We start from the raw sequence: 18,359 nt of genomic DNA, 5'->3' as shown, positions 1-18,359 counted from the left end.
CAGTTCAGACAATTTCTCAGATTTTTCATCCCTCCTTTTCCAAAATTTTCAAAGTATTTTCTACCCCTCATCCAGTTTTGTCAAGAAACAAAATAAACAGTCTCAGTAAAATGCTAGAAGACGTGCATTTAAGAGGCAGTAGTAAGGAGGTTCCAAAATGAAGGCTGGATCCCCCAGAACGAAGGACAGTCTAACAAGTTATAATGACTGTTTATGGGCCCAACATGCAGGACTGTGTTCCTGAGGTGTCTGCTAAACACTTCAGTTCAAAGAACATTTCTTTCACAGGAAAAAATAGATCTATTTCTAGGGTTTATCACTCAGTCTTCAGTCTCTGCAAGGGAATACCTCAGGATTCTTGGTCTCATGGCATCCATGATTCTCGTGATACCCCTGGCAAGACTCCACTGGAGAAAGATACAAGGGTATCTAAAGTCCCTTTGGTCCCAGCACCAAAACACAATATCTTTTCTGGGATTTGTCAGAAAATAAATCTCTTGGTGGAGAAAGTAAATATCCTAAATCCAGGTATCCCATTCTCACCCCTGCTCCAAAGCAGTCAGTCGGTCAGTCACCACAAATGCTTTGGTCTTTACTTGGAGAGTAGTTACAGGAGGGATAAAAGTGCAAGGTGTGTGGGACACCAATAGTATGCAAGCTCATAAATGTAAAAGAGATGCTTGCCCTGATCAAGGCACTTAACTTTCTGAATCATCTTTGGTCCCAGTGGCATCTTGAGGTTGTTTTAGACAATATCACAGTCATGTGGTACATCAACAAGCAAAGAGGAACCAGGTCCTACCCCCTTTGCAGACTAGCCATATTAGCTTGGGATATAGCTTTACAGCACAATATCACTGTACATACATCCTACATCCAATCAGCGCAAAACTGTGTGGTGGACAAGCTGAGCAGGGCAAAGGCAGCCCTAGTGTATGGAAATTAGATCAGGTGATCTTCCAAGATTTGATCCATTTGTGGACAGTTCCTCAAGTAAATAAAGTTGGACTAGTTGCCATTTATGGTCCTGCCACTTTTATTATGGATTTTACAGTTCCTCAGGTAAACCTCTTTGCCTCCTGTCTGAACAATTAACTGTTCTTCTCCAGGACTCAATGCAAGAATGCCTGGAAGACAGATGCCTTTTGCTTTCCTTGGACACAAATGTTCCTGTATTAATTTTCACCCTTTCCCTGGGTATCCAGGGCACTTCTGAAGATTCAGAAGGAATCCCCCAAGATCATTGTGGTGACTGCCTTGGTGGTTATCCCTTCTTTTGGAAATGGCTAGTGGCCACAAGATTCCTCAAAGAATAGATCTACTCACACAAAAACAAGGGTGTTTAATACAGCCTGACCCCAGTCAACTTCAGCTGACTACCTGGATGATAGGTCTTAATTCTCTTTAGATATCTGTTTACTGCAGTGCAGCAGGTATTATTGGAGACAAGAAAGCCTGCTGCTAGAAAATCACATAGTATCAAATGGAAAGGTTTTCTAATTGATGCCAACAACATAACAAGCTCCCTTTCGGGACTAGTGTTTCTCTGTTTTTACAATATTTCTGTGAGTTACTATCCTATGGCCTTTTTTACCCTTTCGTCAAGGTTCATTTGTCAACCATTTCAGCATGTCTGCCCATGGATCCCTCTCTTTAAATGCATTCTTATGTGAAAATGTTTTTGAAAGGGAGTTTGCATAACAGACCTCCAAGAAAACCAGTATATCTTTCTTTGGGATCTCAGTTTTGTGTTATAGAAGCTAACACTTGCTCCACTTGAATCGACCAACCTGGCTGATTTGATGCTCTCAACATGGAAACTGTTTTACTGATTGCTCTAACCTCTACAAGAAAAGTTTCTGAGTTGCAAGCTTTTATGGTAAGTCAGTCCTATCTCATTGTCCACAGACACATGGTTTCTTTGAGAACTAATCTTTCTTATATGCCTAAAGTGGTATCTGAATTTATGTTGTCAGTCTAGCCATATTCCTGTTTTCCCTTCCTGAGCCCAAAAATGAGAGAGAAAGGTTACTCCATAACTTGGATGTCCACAGATTACTCAGGCACTATCTTGACAGAACAAATTTTTTCAGATCTTCAAATCAGTTGTTCATTTCTTATGAGGGTAAAAAGAAGGGACTACCTGTGTCTATTTCCAAAGGATTGTTTCAGGCTATTACCTTTTGTTATTCTTATCACAACAAACCTATTTCAGGCAGGGTTAAGGCTTACTCTGCCAGGGCCATGGCTTCATACATGGTGTTTTGGAAAGGGTTGGATTCTAAAAGTATTCTAGAAGTAGCAGCTTGGTCCTCTGTACATACTTTTACAAAGCATTGCAAGCATGATTCCTTGTCTAGGTCTAAATCAGGCTTTGTGAGGACCATTCTGTAGGAGTTCCTGGACCCTTTTACTTCCACATTCCAAATGTTATAAGCTAAGTTAATTTACCCATATAGCTAAGGCAACTGCAGCAGTGATCAGTAAGATGAACATAGTACAGTTGTGTAAGTAAACTTACCATAACAGCAGATGTTTGAATGATTACTGCTGCAGTAACCACTCCCTCTCTCTTATCCCCTTTAGTTTATTTAGTATGTTGTTTTGCCAGGGTGTGTATATTTTTAATTCTAGCTATGTCCTCTCAGAGTTCAGCCTCCTTGTGTCAGTTGGCATGAATGCTCTGAACAGCTTGGCTTTAAAACCTGTCTTTTGGGTAGCTCAGCTCAGCTGCCTAATGGTTTGAGTCTGTGGAAGGTGTCCTGAAGCTTTGGAAGCTGTCCGGCTGTTATATCCTTGGCAGGATATAACCCATATAGATAAGGCTACTGCAGCAGAGATCATTAAACATCGACTGTTATGTAAGTTTACTAACACATCTGTACTTTACCCCTGATCCGAGTCTTTAGAGTTATCCTTGGTGGCTATTGTTTCACTGAGCTATGTCTTTAGAGCTATTTCTGATGGCTAGTGGTCCTCTTGACCCTTAACTTTACACTTATCCTTGGTGGGTAGTGGTCCCCCAACCCAATATTGCAGGTTCTTCCTGTTAGTTAAGGGGCCATGTGGAAGTATGACAACCCACACACACACACACACACACACACCCTCACTAACCCGTCTACTGTGACCTCTCATGCAGATGCACACTCACAGATGAAGCTCCTCACATACACACACTAACACAGCCCCTAACACTACTTGATGACTAACCTCCCCAGCACTCACCTCTGCTGCAGTGGATGAATACAGTCTTTTGGCTGTGTTCATTACCATGAACAGCTCTGCTAAGTTTTGCAGCCTAGTGATTCCCGGAATCACTTAATTGTTTAAATGCCTTACCAGTTTCAGGGGAGAGCACATAGCTAATTAGCATTTGGCTCTCCCCCCGAATGCCTCATTAGTATATATATATCACTGCTGCGGAGACTACCCATGGCTGTTCTGCATGTCTTTGTGCCAAAGCACTGTGGTAGGAATGTCTTTTCTGAATTCTGGCCTTAGTGGTTAAGATCTCTGCATCACAGCTCCTAGGTCCAGGCCTGGTTAAATCTTGAGATTCACTCATCCATGTGGAGTTTTACATGCTCTGTCTTGTACCTGCATTGGTTTTCTTCAGGTGCTTTAGTCTCTTTCCTTCTACCCGCTTAAAAGATGATAGTTGACTTCATAATGCTAAACAGTCTGCATATTATATATATCTGTCTATCTGTCTAATTATATATGTAGTATTTATCTTTCCCTTTGTGACATGGGGTCCTGGCATAAAAGAGTCTGGGAAGAACCACTTCACATATCCAGTTAAAATTAAATAAGTAAATAAATAAGTCATTACTTTTTTTAGTTGTTTTTATGATACTCCCCACAACATGAAAAGTGCTGTTCACTTGGTTGTCTTACTGTGAAATGTCTAGCATAATAAATATTTAGATGTTAGACCATATTATTATACCTGTATTTTGCTGGTGGAAAGTTTCAGATCTAGTGTATATTAATCTACTTACGTATTTCTTTGCTTATTTTGTATTGTAGTGGGGTTCTGTCTGAACAACATCCAAAGGTGCTTTTTGACTCAGTGCCAATAATCTGGGTACAACCAGGTAAGCAGTTAGTTTTCATACTTTAAAATATATCTTTCTTAGAAAATTATGTTGTTTTAGAAAACTAACTACATATTAAAAAATGCAGTGTCTGTAACACACACACACACACACACACCTTTACTGTTGAGAAGTTTAGAAGGCTGTTGCTTCTGTCACAATATCAAGTGTTTAGATTTATGTTGCAGTCCTGGGAATGCAATATAGCTTTGGGTGGGTGCTATATTTCTGAGATGCTGACCTTTGAACAAGATGTTAAACCGGCTGTGTCTGCCTGAGATGGTGGTAGCATGAAAAAAGTCATGGCCAAGATCAGAAAGTGCAATTCTCTAGAGAGACAAGAAGCCTCTGATTCAACTAAACAAAAAAGTAAGAGGTCTAATAAGGTCCAACAAAGCCAATTACAAGGTCAGGATAGCCTCTCAGTCTAAAGACAATCACAAAGCCTTCTTCGGCTATGTCAGGAACCTTAAAGGTAGCACGCAGCAGTTTGCAGAATTGGAGGTAAATGGCACAACCTTCATTAACCAGGATGACATAGCAAATCTTATAGCTGATAAATTTAGCTCTAGTTTCACCCCCACCCCACTACCCCCTCTATGAAATCCCTTCTAGCATCTCCACTCCAATTGTCAACAAGTAGTGGGTCCTGGCAGCATTCGTTAAGGCCACAAACACTGCTTCAGTGGGCCTTGACAATATTCCCAGTTGGCTCCTAAATAACTTCAAACATGACAAAGTAGGACCACTAGAGGCACTGTTCAACTACAGTCACAAAACAGGTTACGTACAGAGTGAATGTAAGGATGCAAAGGTCATCTCTCTCTCCATAAGGGTGGACCATCAGCCAGCCTCGAGAACTACAGAGCCATCAGTCTGACAGGTGCATTATGGAAAGCCAGGAATGAATTTATAATGGAAATGATCAATGAAGACATTGGCAACCTAGGCATTGGACCCATCCCAGTTTGAATTTGTCAAGGAAGGTCTTGCGTACTTGATCTGGTTGATGAGAGGAAAAAGCAGCTACCTTGACCTGACCAAGGTGTTGAATGCAATACCCTACTCAGGTATTGTTGACAAACTCTCAGAACTAGGCATAAATTGCTACATAACTTGCTGGATTGCTAGCTAGCTCACAAATCGGACCCAAGAAGTCAGGATTGGTGAGACCACTTTCACCAGCAGACCAGTCACCAGCGGAGTACTCCAGGGCTCCTTGTTTGGCATCTACTTCTCAGAAGTCCAGGCTAATGTCAAAGGCCTCTGGCTCATCAATTATGTAGATAACTGTAAATTGAGAGCTGTCATAGATTCCCCCATGACACAAACATCCTAAAAGAAGGTCTGAGTCGTCTGACACAAACAAATGATTGGTGCCAGAGCTATGGATTAAAACTCACCACAAAGAAATGCATTATAGAATCCTTTCGGAAGTCATCCAGCCAAGCTAATTCCTCCATTTATAAAACACCCCTAAGAATTGTCAAAGATGTCCAGTAGGTTGAAGTTGTACAAATATATAAATACTTTAATAAAACAACAAATAAAATCAGGTAAGCACTTTCACAATGTGTTTGCTTCTTCAGACCATAAAATAGACATTCAAACAAACCATTTACAAACAATGATTTGGCCAATCATAATGAAAATATTAGTCATGTGATATAATCAGTGAGTCAGACCTCTTCTTTTTAAAGTATTTATATATTTGTACAACTTCAGCCTACTGGACATCTTTGACTTTTGCATACTATATTACTTTTGGATTTGTCCTGGTCCTGGTACGCTTCCTTTTATAATTATACCCCTAAGAACTGACCTGGTAATCAGAGATTTGGGAACATATGTTGATAGTAATTTGACCTTCGACCAACATGTAGCCAAAATAGTGAAAAAAATCTGAAAATTCTTTGTCGAGCAACTCATAAGCAAGGATATGGCATCCAGGTCCAAGGAAGTCTTAGTACCATTCTTCTCAGCCCTTATCAAACCCATCATCAAATACAGTGTCCCCTTTCACATGTACCTAACCAGGCACCTGCAACAGTTAGAATGCTCTCAATGGTTTCTCACCAAGATAATCCAGAGTATGAATACCCTGTCCTACACAGACCACCTCAAGGCTGTATCTCTTTACTCATTCTCCTACAGGATGCTGAGAGGTGGGCTTTGCCTGGCATATAAGGCATCCTCAGACCCAGCTCTGATGGAACTCTTGCAAATCTGCAAAACAAACAGCACCAGGAACACTGGGTCCAAGAAAACTGAACTTTCCCTGCATCATAAAATAAAACATGCCGGAGAGACAGATATGTATCTCAAAGGATCTTCACACTGTGGAACAGGCTGCCCATTGACGTGAACCAGAATTCATCCTGACCCTTTACAAGTGAAACCTTGATCATTGAACGGGAAATAGTAAATTCATTCCTGGTCTGACTCTAATATCTCTGATGGACAGAGACCAACATTAAGTTAACTAATTCCAAAAAAAATACCCCCCACACACATAACCCTTAGCTACATCCTTACTAACATACCCCCAGCATATAGGCATCCAATGTACTAGAGGACAAAACTGGGTTGGGTTGCATGGTTAAGCTTATATAGACCTTAGGTGTGAATAACCTAGTACAAACCCATAGACCTGTAAGTGAATATTCAATATCCCATAGCACCTGAAAAGGGAGGAGTTAATAAATTGCTAAAAAATGCTAAATGGAAAACAAGGGCAATTGTAATTTTACTTGTTCTGGTCCATCCACTTCAATCATAAAACTGGCAATCACAGCCAACTATCACGAGTCACTTTTATGACTCTCCCAGACTTTACAACTACTCTCCTTCCCATAATACACCTTACCTCCAACACTCTCCAGGTTTCGATTGCTACTTGAAAACTGCATGTGGATGCTTCCAAGCTTGAAAATTGTATTTATTTAATTTTTTTTCACTGTTTAAGAAAATTTATGGGACAATAACAGATTTTCTTTGTTTACTAGTTAGATATAACCTTTTCCTAATAATATATCATGGATTGTTTTGGGGGGGAATACTTGCTATTTATGTTTCTTTCTCCTTCCTCCATGCTTCTGTTGACATTGTTGTAGGCTGTTGTTGTTGGTTCTGTTTGTCCAGCAGTTTTCAGAATGTCACCAATTTTACTGGATTCAACTGTTTTTGATAGGATTGTTCATAGTTCCTGAAGATTGTTTTTAATTATGTTGTTTTTAATTTTGTTAGGAGAGTGTGCGCTCATTAGCACCAATGTTTGGACTGTACTTGGCTGCATTGTGAATTCTTATGTCAGATTTAAGAATAGTTGAAGAACTGATAAGGATAAAAATGTCTTCTGGTTTAGTGTACCAAATGTGACTACAAAATTCCTCCCAGGACATACACATCCTTTGTGTGGTGCCTGAGGTGGAATAGTTAGATGCCCATTGCAATACCTGCAAATGATTTGGCTCTAGGACGCTTCAAGAACAAAAACTTAAGCTGATTCTGAAGGGACTGGTGCCTACTGCCTCCACTCTCCCAAAGCAAGACAAGAAAAAAGAGAAGGGGTTGAAGAGTATTTCCCTGAGGGCACCCCTATAAACAGTCTGTATTAGAACTACCATCTCCCTCTTTTAGAGGAAGTCACCACAAGAGTTGAGACCGACGATCAAGGGATGACCCCAGATCTGAAAACATCTAAATTTGCTTTTGGACTCAATGTCAATAATATGGATACAACCAGGGAAGCAGTTATTTTCCATACTTTAAAATTTATCCCTGGATCCAACAACATCCACAGGTGCTTTTTGACTCAATGGAAATAATCTGGATACAACCAAGTAAGCAGTTATTTTCCAGCATCTTGTAAAGCCCTTTGCCAGATCAGTGAAATCATATAGTCTTTTGGGAAGAAACATCCACAAAGTTAGACTGATAGAGTGGAAAACCTCCTGTAAGATTTCCTCTTCAGGAGAAACTAGGTCAGGGAGGCCAGAAGACCCCCAGTGCATCAAGTCAAGGATATTACCAAATTGTGAAGGGGGTGGTCTTCTGGACAGGCATGTGGGAGATTTCTCCTGTATCTAAATCTGTATTCAGGGTGGATGCTCCATGTGGAAGTCTCATCTTCCTGGGCACATTTAGCTTTTATATGTCAGCATCTTTTATAATAGAAGCTGTCAATTACCCGAAGAAAATGATAAGGTTTCAGCATGACTTAGTATAGAAGACCATAGAAACATCACACAATTTGCCCAGTGGAAACCGCAAAGTGAGCTGATTTCTCAGGTGTCAACTCTAAATGCAGTTTCCACCTTTTCCATATGTTTTTTTACACAGGGCCATTGATGGAACTGTATGTGCTGTTAGATCAGACATAACCATAAGATGCTGTACCTGGCTTCAACATTGTTCATTTGTGTACAGTTTCAATGTATATTTTACTAATACCTGTTTAGATGGCTCATCATTGCTTGAGCCACAGGTGAAAGTAAAGCAGAAAAATTGAGCAAGTAGGTAAAAGCAATCACTTCTGTTCAGCTGAAGATGTTCACCCCTCAGAAGACATGTTCTCATAACCAGGAGTGTCCAAACAGCTTCTTGTGGTTCAGGAAGACTAAACATAACGATCGCATAAAAAACAGAAAAAATTAAAACCCACTCTGGTGGGGGGCTGTGCCTCCCACACCTCCCCTAACTAAATATACTAACTCTGAGATCACACTACAGTGGGGAAAATAGCAAATTCATGAAAATGGCCAAGTGGTTACTTACCGTGGGGAAAAATTGCGATGTAATGATCATTCTCTGACTTTGGCCGTCAATGAAAAGAGGTCGATGAAAAGGTACTCGATGTATGTAACTTTTGTTGAAATAATATAGACCCCATCAAACAAGTTCTCATTGCCACTGTTTAAATTCCCTAACCAGTTGAGTGAGGTTGTTAAGAGCTATGTTTTATTTTAAAACTTTACCTTTACTCCCATACCAGTTTTGTTTAATGTCTCTCCAAACAAAAAAGGTATGTGTGATGTTCTTAATAGGTTTTAATAATAACTTTATTGATATTCTGAACCAAGGAGACTGAGAATGTAGACCAACTCACTATATAAGTTAGTATGATTACCTATAAGCAACTGAATGACTTGTAGTTAGGATCATCATCCTTGCACAATAATTTATTTATTCTCTGATTACCTGGGACAACAGTTCATATATAGAAGAGCTTTGTAGGTATTTGTGAAGTTGAAACCTCAGCTCAGCTCTGTCCCAATCAAAACTTTCTAGTTGAAACAGTTAATCATTTCCCCTACGTAAGGAAGAAAAAATGATAGATTCCTTCTGAAATGTGAAGACCAAATGTATTCAAAGTGGGGTAGAAATGTAACAGCAATGAAGGACAAGATCATAAGGTAGAAAGAGATCATTACACACTTTACTCAGAGATAACAATATTACTATCAACTAGTAAAAAAACATGAGAGAAACTACAGCACTAAAGATATTGTTTTTGACACAGGATGAGGTATTAAAGGAGAATTTGTAACTAACAGCATTAGTAGGGTCATTATCATATCTAGTGTGGGACGAGAGGGGCAACTGCCCCAGTTTCGAATGTTGGGTGGGTGCAGTTAACCGATCCCAGTCTCTAATGCAATATATTGCATTTGTGGTAAAATTTTAGTGCTGTAGTGCTCCATGTGTAGTCTGAACTATAGCAATGTGTGCTGCATTGCAGCAAGCAGTTTGCTACAATTTAAAATAAAAAAAAAAAAATCTTTCTTTTAACTAAAACTTGAGAGCTGTAGCACTCCATGCAGACAGGGTATAAACTGTAGCAACTGTTTACTACAGTTTATAAGAAGAAATGTTTATGTTTTTTTAACTAAAACACGAGTGCCGTAGTGCTCCAAGCAGGTAGGGTATAAACTGTAGAAACTGTTTGCTAGTTTTGTAGTAAATGGAGGGGTGTACGGGCAGAGTACAGAAACTGGACCAGAATAGCTGGGCAGGAGGGATTGGTGGGTGTTGTGTATCTGTCCACCTGGCTGGTGTGCCAGTAGAAGAAATGTTTTTTTTTTTTTTTTTTTTTTTTTTTGCATCTGTAATAAGCCGAATATAGTAAAATGCTACTATGTAATATGTCTGGTAGTTTTTTTCTCCAGGCCTCCCACAGAAAAGTGGTCCTTTTTTGGCCCAGTTAGACTTCCACAATAAACACATTCAGATAAATAAACAAATGAATAATGATTTTGGGGAAAGCCTAGATAGATGGTTCAGTAATTACCTAGTGGATAAGATCTTTAATGCTGTTTCAGGTTCTATCTCCTCAGAAGTTGGCACATCTGTGGCCAAAATCCTAAAGGAAGCTATACTGGGGCCTATCCTATTCTCTGTTTTCATTGCTATCTTAGTCCTGGTTCTACAGAATTGGAATGCAACTATGCATGCAAATTACCTGATTTCTTCTGAGTGGCATCACAATCTCCCCACCCCACCCCCACCCCTGGGGATGGGTTGCCATAATGGTTAAGGTCTTTATGTTACAGATACAACGTACAGAGTTTGATTCTGTCCTCTAGTTATTGGCCAGGCTTATAATAATCTGCAGACTGATTGCCTAATATTTACCTATAAACCTCAGATACACAGATCTAGTGGTGGCTCATGGGGGAGTGGATGCCTGAGGTACTTCTTCCAGCTGGACATTCAGTGAGGTATGATAGAACTTAACAAATAAAAAAATTTGTTACAATGAAAAGTCTTATTCATTTATTTATTTTTTGTTTTTTATTTCTAAACTGTAGTAGAGCCCTAATCCACATGGATCATTTTTCAGACTCAGTCTAAGTGACTTCCTTAGAGTCACATAACTAGGCAAATTAATGCTGTGGAAATAAATCTTTGAACCATGGGAAGCAGCTTGTTAACACCCCATAGCCCTTATCTTCTTTCTACTTGCAGGAAAGACACTGGTCCTGAGTAGTATCTGCCTTCCCCAAGAATGATGCCTTAATACCAAGGCAAAATAATTGGTTTTAATAATTGGCTTAGTAGTTGGTGGCATTCTAAGGGGATCCACTGTATGTCAGCCCAGCATGAGATGGTAGATAAGACATCCTGTTTTGCTAAGGATGGCTTACACCTCTCATACCAGGATTTCTGCATACTGACTAAAGTTTTTGCCGCCACATAGTACCTTTTAAAGCAGAGTCCCCCCTACTGTCCATTCCAACATAGCAAACTCAAATTCAAGTTTGCTCTATATCACAGTGGCACTACTGAATGCTAGGAGTTTAAACAGAAAGATGCTTTCACTTGAGACCCTCCTACAACTCAAGTATGCTCCTCTTTGAGGAATTACTGAAACATGGTTTCATTGCAATGATAAAACTCCCACTATATCAGAGTCTAGTGCCTATCATGCCTTCAGACCCTCGGGTAGCTGCAGGAGAGTGTCTGTATTTGTCAGAAAAAAAAAATATCACCTCACATCAAATTAACCACAACATTAACTTGGACCTTCTAAAGATCCAAATCACACTTAAATCTGACTGTTACTTCATTGCTAGCTAGCTATCTCCATCAGTGCCCGCCAAAGATCATTAAAATTACCTTAACACAATTGCAGGTTTAAGTATCAAACCATATACCTTCTTGCCAGGAGACTTCAAATACCAAGCATTAATTAGCACACTTACAACTCTAAGCATGGATTAGCTCAGTGTTTATAGGCATTGTTAATGGCAGAGCACTGCAGTAAATTTTAAAACTACCTACTAGAGGCTTTGACCTGGTCCTTACCAATCTAGCCATCAACTGTACCTCTCCCTATATCTCCTCATATCTGGTTAAATCTGACCACATATTAGTCATATTCTCTGTTAGGCCTAGTCGTACCACCCCAGCACCAAGTTCGACTGTAAAGGGAATAGGTCACATTTAGATACTATTACATGACAAACCTGCTTACCTTTATAGAAGAGCAGTATAAAATTCTCAGCAGTCCCCAGTAAATGGACTGAACTGAGAGGACTGCAACATTAACCTTTGATTTTGATAACCATCAGAACAGCTGCATGTAAAGTTCAATTTCCATCTGCCCTGAATATAATGGTAAGTTCAGGAATACATTTCTCTGATGGAACTCTCATATTAATAAATTGTATGGAAAAAAAAGGAAAAACTGTAAGAAATCCTAATCCCCCTGTGACGCCCCTGTGATATAGGGTAATATTGCCAGCCCGGCTATCTGGAGTTTTGTAAATAATTCTATGTCATTTGTGGAATATTGATATGATTTATACAGAACTGTATGTTATGTACTGAGCTTCGATAATGTAACCACAGCATACCCTCCTGGAACATAGAAGATTAACTTGCAAAACTTCAAGAAAATAAGTTGAAATTAAGTGCTTTACAATGTGCTATAAAAGTTAGTTTCAACGCATCAAGGAGACAGGATGGCTAGAGCTAGAACTTTTTTCTATTGTCTTGTAGAGAAGTAGTTACTAGGTTTAAAATGTAATAAGTGTTTTATTGCTTTATGACTTCACACCAGCTGCACAGTTCTGAGAGATTTGTATTTCTTGCACAGAGGTGTTAAATTCTGTTGGGTTTCTGTTTAGCCTAGGAACTGAAGTCAAATGACAAAGAGTGATGTCATCCAAGCTGACCCAGCAGTAAAATTTGATACTGATTTAAGAACTTTCTCAGAGACAGACTGTGCATTTTGTATTTTGTATTGGAACTAGCAAGAACATCCACTCATCATCACCATCTGCATTTGCTTTGCTCTGTAAGTAAGATTTAGGGCATAGTATCTCTTTTAGATAGTAATATAGTAAAGATTAGTTTAGATGTTTTCTGTATTTATTTGAGACTGTCCTGCAATGTTGTTGTAAAATATTTCTTGTGATTTTTGAACTCTAAAGTAACTGTGTTTTTCTGAGTATTGTCTTGTTCTTATATTTATTATTAAATGTATTTAAACCTATCTTTGTGGTTGATGTTTGTGAGACATATTTAAGCTGTTAAAGTACTTGCATATGTATTTGGTGACACTGTACAGACCACTCCTAAATAGCCCTGCTTTTGGTCAGACTACCACTTGGATTATTAGTAACATTACACAATAGGACTGGTCACCATGTGTTAAGGGCCTTAGAGTAGCCTGTCAAGAGTTGGCTGGTAGCAGCTGGAACTACCTTATAGTCTGGGCAGAAGGGGACATAGCTAGTAAACTTGTGCCAGCTTTCCCCAGGTGTGTGTGTGTGTGTGTGTATATAAATCAAATCTCAAAGAGTGTGTGTATCAGCTACTCGGGCAGGGACACAAAGCACTGGCTGGACAGAGAGGGTGCAGGAGGTCTTAGCTTGGCCACTCGGCTGAGATCTCAACCCTATAGCTGTGCCAGTGGGGAGGCTTACTGGGGATCTGGAGAAAGAGGGAGAAACCAGCCCTAGACTGAATGTGATCTCTGTGTGCTGTTAAGGGAATTTGCACTTTACTGTGTGTGTACTTGTCATCCTCCCATTGTGTACATCCCTCACTGTTGCCAGCGGTGAGGACGTAGGCTCCTTGATTACTGGGCCAGTGCAGGGGCATCACAGCCCCCACCACTGGTCCAGTAATCAAGGAGCCTCAATCCTCACCACTGGCACCAGTGGAGGATGTATACTGGGAGGATGACAAGTACACAGACAGTATTTCCTGATGCAGCTCTCTGCATCAAGTGCAGTTTCCCTTAAGAGCACACAGAGACCGCAATCAGTCCGGGACTGGTTTCTCTCTCTTTCTCCAGATCCCCAGTAAGACTCCCCACTGGCACAGCTATGGAGCTGAGTCATTCACCAGAGTTCCAAGCCAAGTCCTCCAACACTCCCTCTGTCCAGCCAGTGCTTCATGTCCCTGCCCAAGAAGCTGACATACATATTCTCAGGGATTTGCTTTACACACACACCTGAGAAAAGCTGGCATAGGTTTACTAGCTCTACCCCCTTCTGCCCATACTATAAGGTAGTTATCACTGCCACCAGAACCCCTTATCAGCTACTTTAAGGCCCTTAACAAAGGGTGTCCAATCTTACTGTGTAATGTTACTATTTATACAAATAGTAGTTTGACTAGGAGCAAGGCTGTTAGGAGTGGCCTACACAGTGTCCCCAAATAAATATGCAAGTATTCTCAGAGTGTAAATATCTCTCACAAATATCGACCACAATGACATGTTTAAATATATTTAATAATAAATAATAAAAAAACAAGAAAGTACTCAGCATATATTCACAGTAACATCAAAGTTCAAAATCATAGGAAATATTTAAAACAACATTGCAGGACAGTCTCAAATAAATAAAGAAAAACATCTAAATTAAGCTTTGCTATATTCCTGACTGTATCTAAGAGAATCAGTATACCCTAACAACTTACTTAATTAGAGCAGCAAGGCAAATGTGTGGTGAATGGATCTTGCTGTTGTCAGGTCAAAGGCAGAATACAGAATGCAGCCTCTCACTAAGAGACTTCCCAAATTAATATCTCAAATATTACTGCCTGAATAACTTGCAGAATGACATAATTGCTTATCATCTGACTTCAGTTCCCAGCTCAAAACAACCAATGATGGAATCTGGCAGTATATAGCATATACCTGTGAAAATACATACATAAGGGCTTTTCCTCAGATCTTTGGCAAATGGTGGAAGTCATACAACAATAAAACATGTCCAAGATCATACAGGAAATATCTAGCTTTAGACATTGTGTCTCCTTGCTGCCATCAAGTAATTTAATTTCAGCTATTTTTATGAAGTTAACCTCATGCATTCCAGTTTCCATTGTTAACATATATACATCTAAACAGTTACAGTAGTGTATGTACATTTCTGTTCCATCCCGGTAGGGCATGCTGTGGTTACATCTTTAAGCTCAGTACTTTACAAAATATCTCCTCAGCACAAATGTCTGTACAAACCATCTTATATAACATACAGTTCTAATACATTTGTAGCACAAACATCCTATATGAGTCATGTTGATATTCACAAATGATATATAATTATTTACAAAATTCCAGATAGCTGGGCTGGCAGTATCCCCTTTGTCACACCCTCTTAACTCAGGACCACATCGAAGCATGCCAGCAAGGAACTTAAGAGCACTATTAGGAAATATAATGTGGAGTATGAGCTCAAGGTTTCTAGAAATACTAAAGGAAAATGTATGTTTTTCTTTTATTATATCAGAATATTAAAGAATAATGTTCAACAATGCACTCAGCTCCTCCACAGTAATATCACATATTCTGATTCTAAGGATATAGCCAGTCTATTAACAGACACATTTTGTGCCAGCTTTATGCCACCTACCCACATTGTTGCTTCCAGTATTCCAGAAAATTAGTTTCCAATGAAATCACCTTTGTACAAATCTTAAAATCCCTGTCAAAGGCTAAAAGTTTTTTTCCCCCATGGGATCAGACATCATACCAGGCACTATCTAGCCTTTACTTAAAATGTTCCACCTCAGCATATCCACAGGGTTTATGTCTGATGCCTGGAGAACATCCACTGTGACTCCCTTAGAGTGCCCTACATGAGTGTAGCTCTTCAAAAGCTTCATGTAATTATAGACCAATTAGCCTCACTAGTCTTATATGCAAAACCATGTAACATATCATAGTAAGACTCATTTGACAAATTAACTCATCTAGTCTCCAGTCTGGTTTTGTAAAGGTTAGGTTCTGTCTCCTGAACCTACTAAGCTTATCTGAAAAGGTTACAGAGGCTGTGTGCAGTGTTCACTCAGTCCATGCTGCTTGTCATATAAGCTCATAGGTTAGATGCCCTTGAAGGACATTTTAAGCTTAGCCAGTTTCCGTTTTGGTACTTGAACTAACCTATCATATTTGGTGTTAGACTGGCCTTAACCATCTCATGGTCAACAATTATGCATCACCCCTAGTGGGAATAACTGTGGTCATACCATAGATAAATTAAGAGGACCCATGCGTGGGATAGAGCATTTAGGAGCTGCCCATGTCCATTAGTAGTACAGAGGATAGTCCTGAGGTAAATTTTCTATTTCCCATCCATAGATCCAAGTTGCACTTGAATATGCAGATAAACAGTCCAATTCTCCATGAATAATTTAATTGTTGTACGGCAGCAAATAAGGTCATACAAGCACTTTCGTCCCTCCAAAAGAGACTTCTTCAGATAAAATAATCCCTCCCCCAAGTTACTTGTATACAATCTTTCCTAAATTGAACAATACTTCAATTCCACCAATTATTGCTGTTCCAAAAATTTAAAGGACAATGCACAAATTGCAACCTTTCATATGCAAGTAAAACTTTGTAAAACCTTAAAACAAACCTTACAAAAATTGTGTATACTTTTATAAAAAGTACATATCACACATATTGTGAACTTAAAGCTCAATATGAAAAACAGAAAGACCTTTCTGGACCTTGAGGATCCCAAAAAATGTTTGGGATAATTGGTTTTGTTTGTTGCAAAAACTGGTAAGTTTCTGGGTTAATGTAATTCTCCAACAAATATTCTTCAAGGTATGAGTCAGTCCTCTTGTATGCAATATTAATTTCATTCTTAGATTATAGATGAGTAGGTGTCAATAGTGAACAATAACCCAGTCATTACTTTCGTAGAATCCTCCAATTTAAAAATAACCACACCCCCTCTCTGGCTTCATTACTCTAATTTCCTTGTTGTTTCTTTAGGTTGCTAATACCTCCTTCTCTTTTTTTGTAAGATTGTGGTGTATTTTCTGATCCCAAGAAAACAATTTATACATATCATCCATAATTGCTTTCTTAAACACTTGCATTAATCCATTTAAAGGAGGATTAAAAGTACTGTGTTTTTTTGGATGAAAGTTATCTTTCAGTTTTAATTCATTCAATTTTAATTGATCTTTGAAAAATATTTTAAAATGTAATTTCCTCACAAATAATTTAAACTCTAAAATAGAATTCATCCAACAATGCACTCAGCTCGTCCACAGTAATATAACATATTCTGATTCTAAGGATATAGCCAGTCTAGTAACAGACACATTTAGTGCCAGCTTTATGCCACCTACCCATATTGTTGCTTCCAGTATCCTGGAAAATTAGTTTCCAATGAAATCACCTTTGAACAACTCTTAGAATTGCTGTCAAAGGCTAAAAGTTTTTTTTTCCCCATGGGACCAGACATCATACCAGGCAGCATTCTTATCAGTCCTGAGTATGCACTATCAGAGCCTTTACTTAAAGTGTTTCACCACAGCATATCCACAGGGTTTATGTTTGATGCCTGGAGAACATCCACTGTGACTCCCTTAAAGTGCCCTACATGAGTGTAGCCCTTCAAAAAATTAATGTAATTATACACATATTAGCCTCACTAGTCTTATATGCAAAACCATGTAACATATCACAGCAAGACTTATTTGACAAATTAACTCATCTAGTCTCCAGTCTGGTTGTCTCCTGAACCTATTAAGCTTCTTTGAAAAGGTTACAGAGGCTGTGTGCAGTGTTCACTCAGTCCATGCTGCTTGTCTTATAGGCTGATAGGTTAGATGCCCTTGAAGGACATTTTAAGCCTAGCCAGTTTCCGTTTTAGTACTAGAACTTACCTATCATATTTGGTGTTAGACTGGCCTTACCCATTCCATGGACAACAATTATACATCGCCTCTAGTGGGAATAATTGGGGTCATACCATAGATAAATTGATAGGACCCATGCATGGGCTAGAGCATTTAGGAGCTGCCCCTGTCCATTAGTAGTACAGAGGCTAGTCCTGAGGTAAATGTTCTATTTCCCATCCATAGATCCAAGTGGCACTTGAATATGGACAGGGATATGCTTTGTTTTACTTGGATGGGGAGTCTGTTCCATGACAGCGGTATCCTATGCAAGATAAATCTGTTCCTCCAAACCATTCTTTGGATATTGCAGGAGAGGTTTGGATTCCTTGACTAAGTATTTATGATGTACAGTAAAGCCAACAGTACGGGGCGGAGGATGCCGTTTATGCCAGACACAAGTCACTTCTTAGCAGTCTGTAGGATACCAAGTTTAGTGACAGGGCAATTTGGTATTGACATTTACTTTAGAGAAGTAGATGCTAAACAGAAGAGGTCCCAGCATGGAGCTCTTTGTCTGGTCTCTCTGTGTAGATAACTTCCTCTGTTTTGATTTCCTGCATCCTAGTTGTGAGCCAGATGGCAGTCCATTGGGTGATA

At 39.3% G+C, this 18,359-nt stretch overlaps 1 protein-coding gene across 1 annotated transcript in view; it reads left to right on the top strand.

Moving 5' to 3' along the window:
• The window catches only part of DNAH12 (dynein axonemal heavy chain 12), a 4,520,724-nt gene that overhangs the window by 4,450,756 nt on the left and 51,609 nt on the right, over nt 1-18,359 (top strand). Inside the window, exon 70 of the mRNA XM_044078497.1 lies at nt 4,033-4,100. Within this exon, the coding sequence (XP_043934432.1) occupies nt 4,033-4,100 (68 nt within the window). The remainder of the gene's footprint in view (nt 1-4,032; nt 4,101-18,359) is intronic.

The sequence above is a fragment of the Protopterus annectens genome, chromosome 7.part1, assembly GCF_019279795.1.
Source record: "Protopterus annectens isolate FY-2018-M chromosome 7.part1, PAN1.0, whole genome shotgun sequence".
Taxonomy (NCBI): Eukaryota; Metazoa; Chordata; order Ceratodontiformes; family Protopteridae; genus Protopterus; species Protopterus annectens.
The sequence above is the reverse complement of the archived record's forward strand: the minus strand, read 5'-3'. Positions and strand labels throughout refer to the sequence as shown.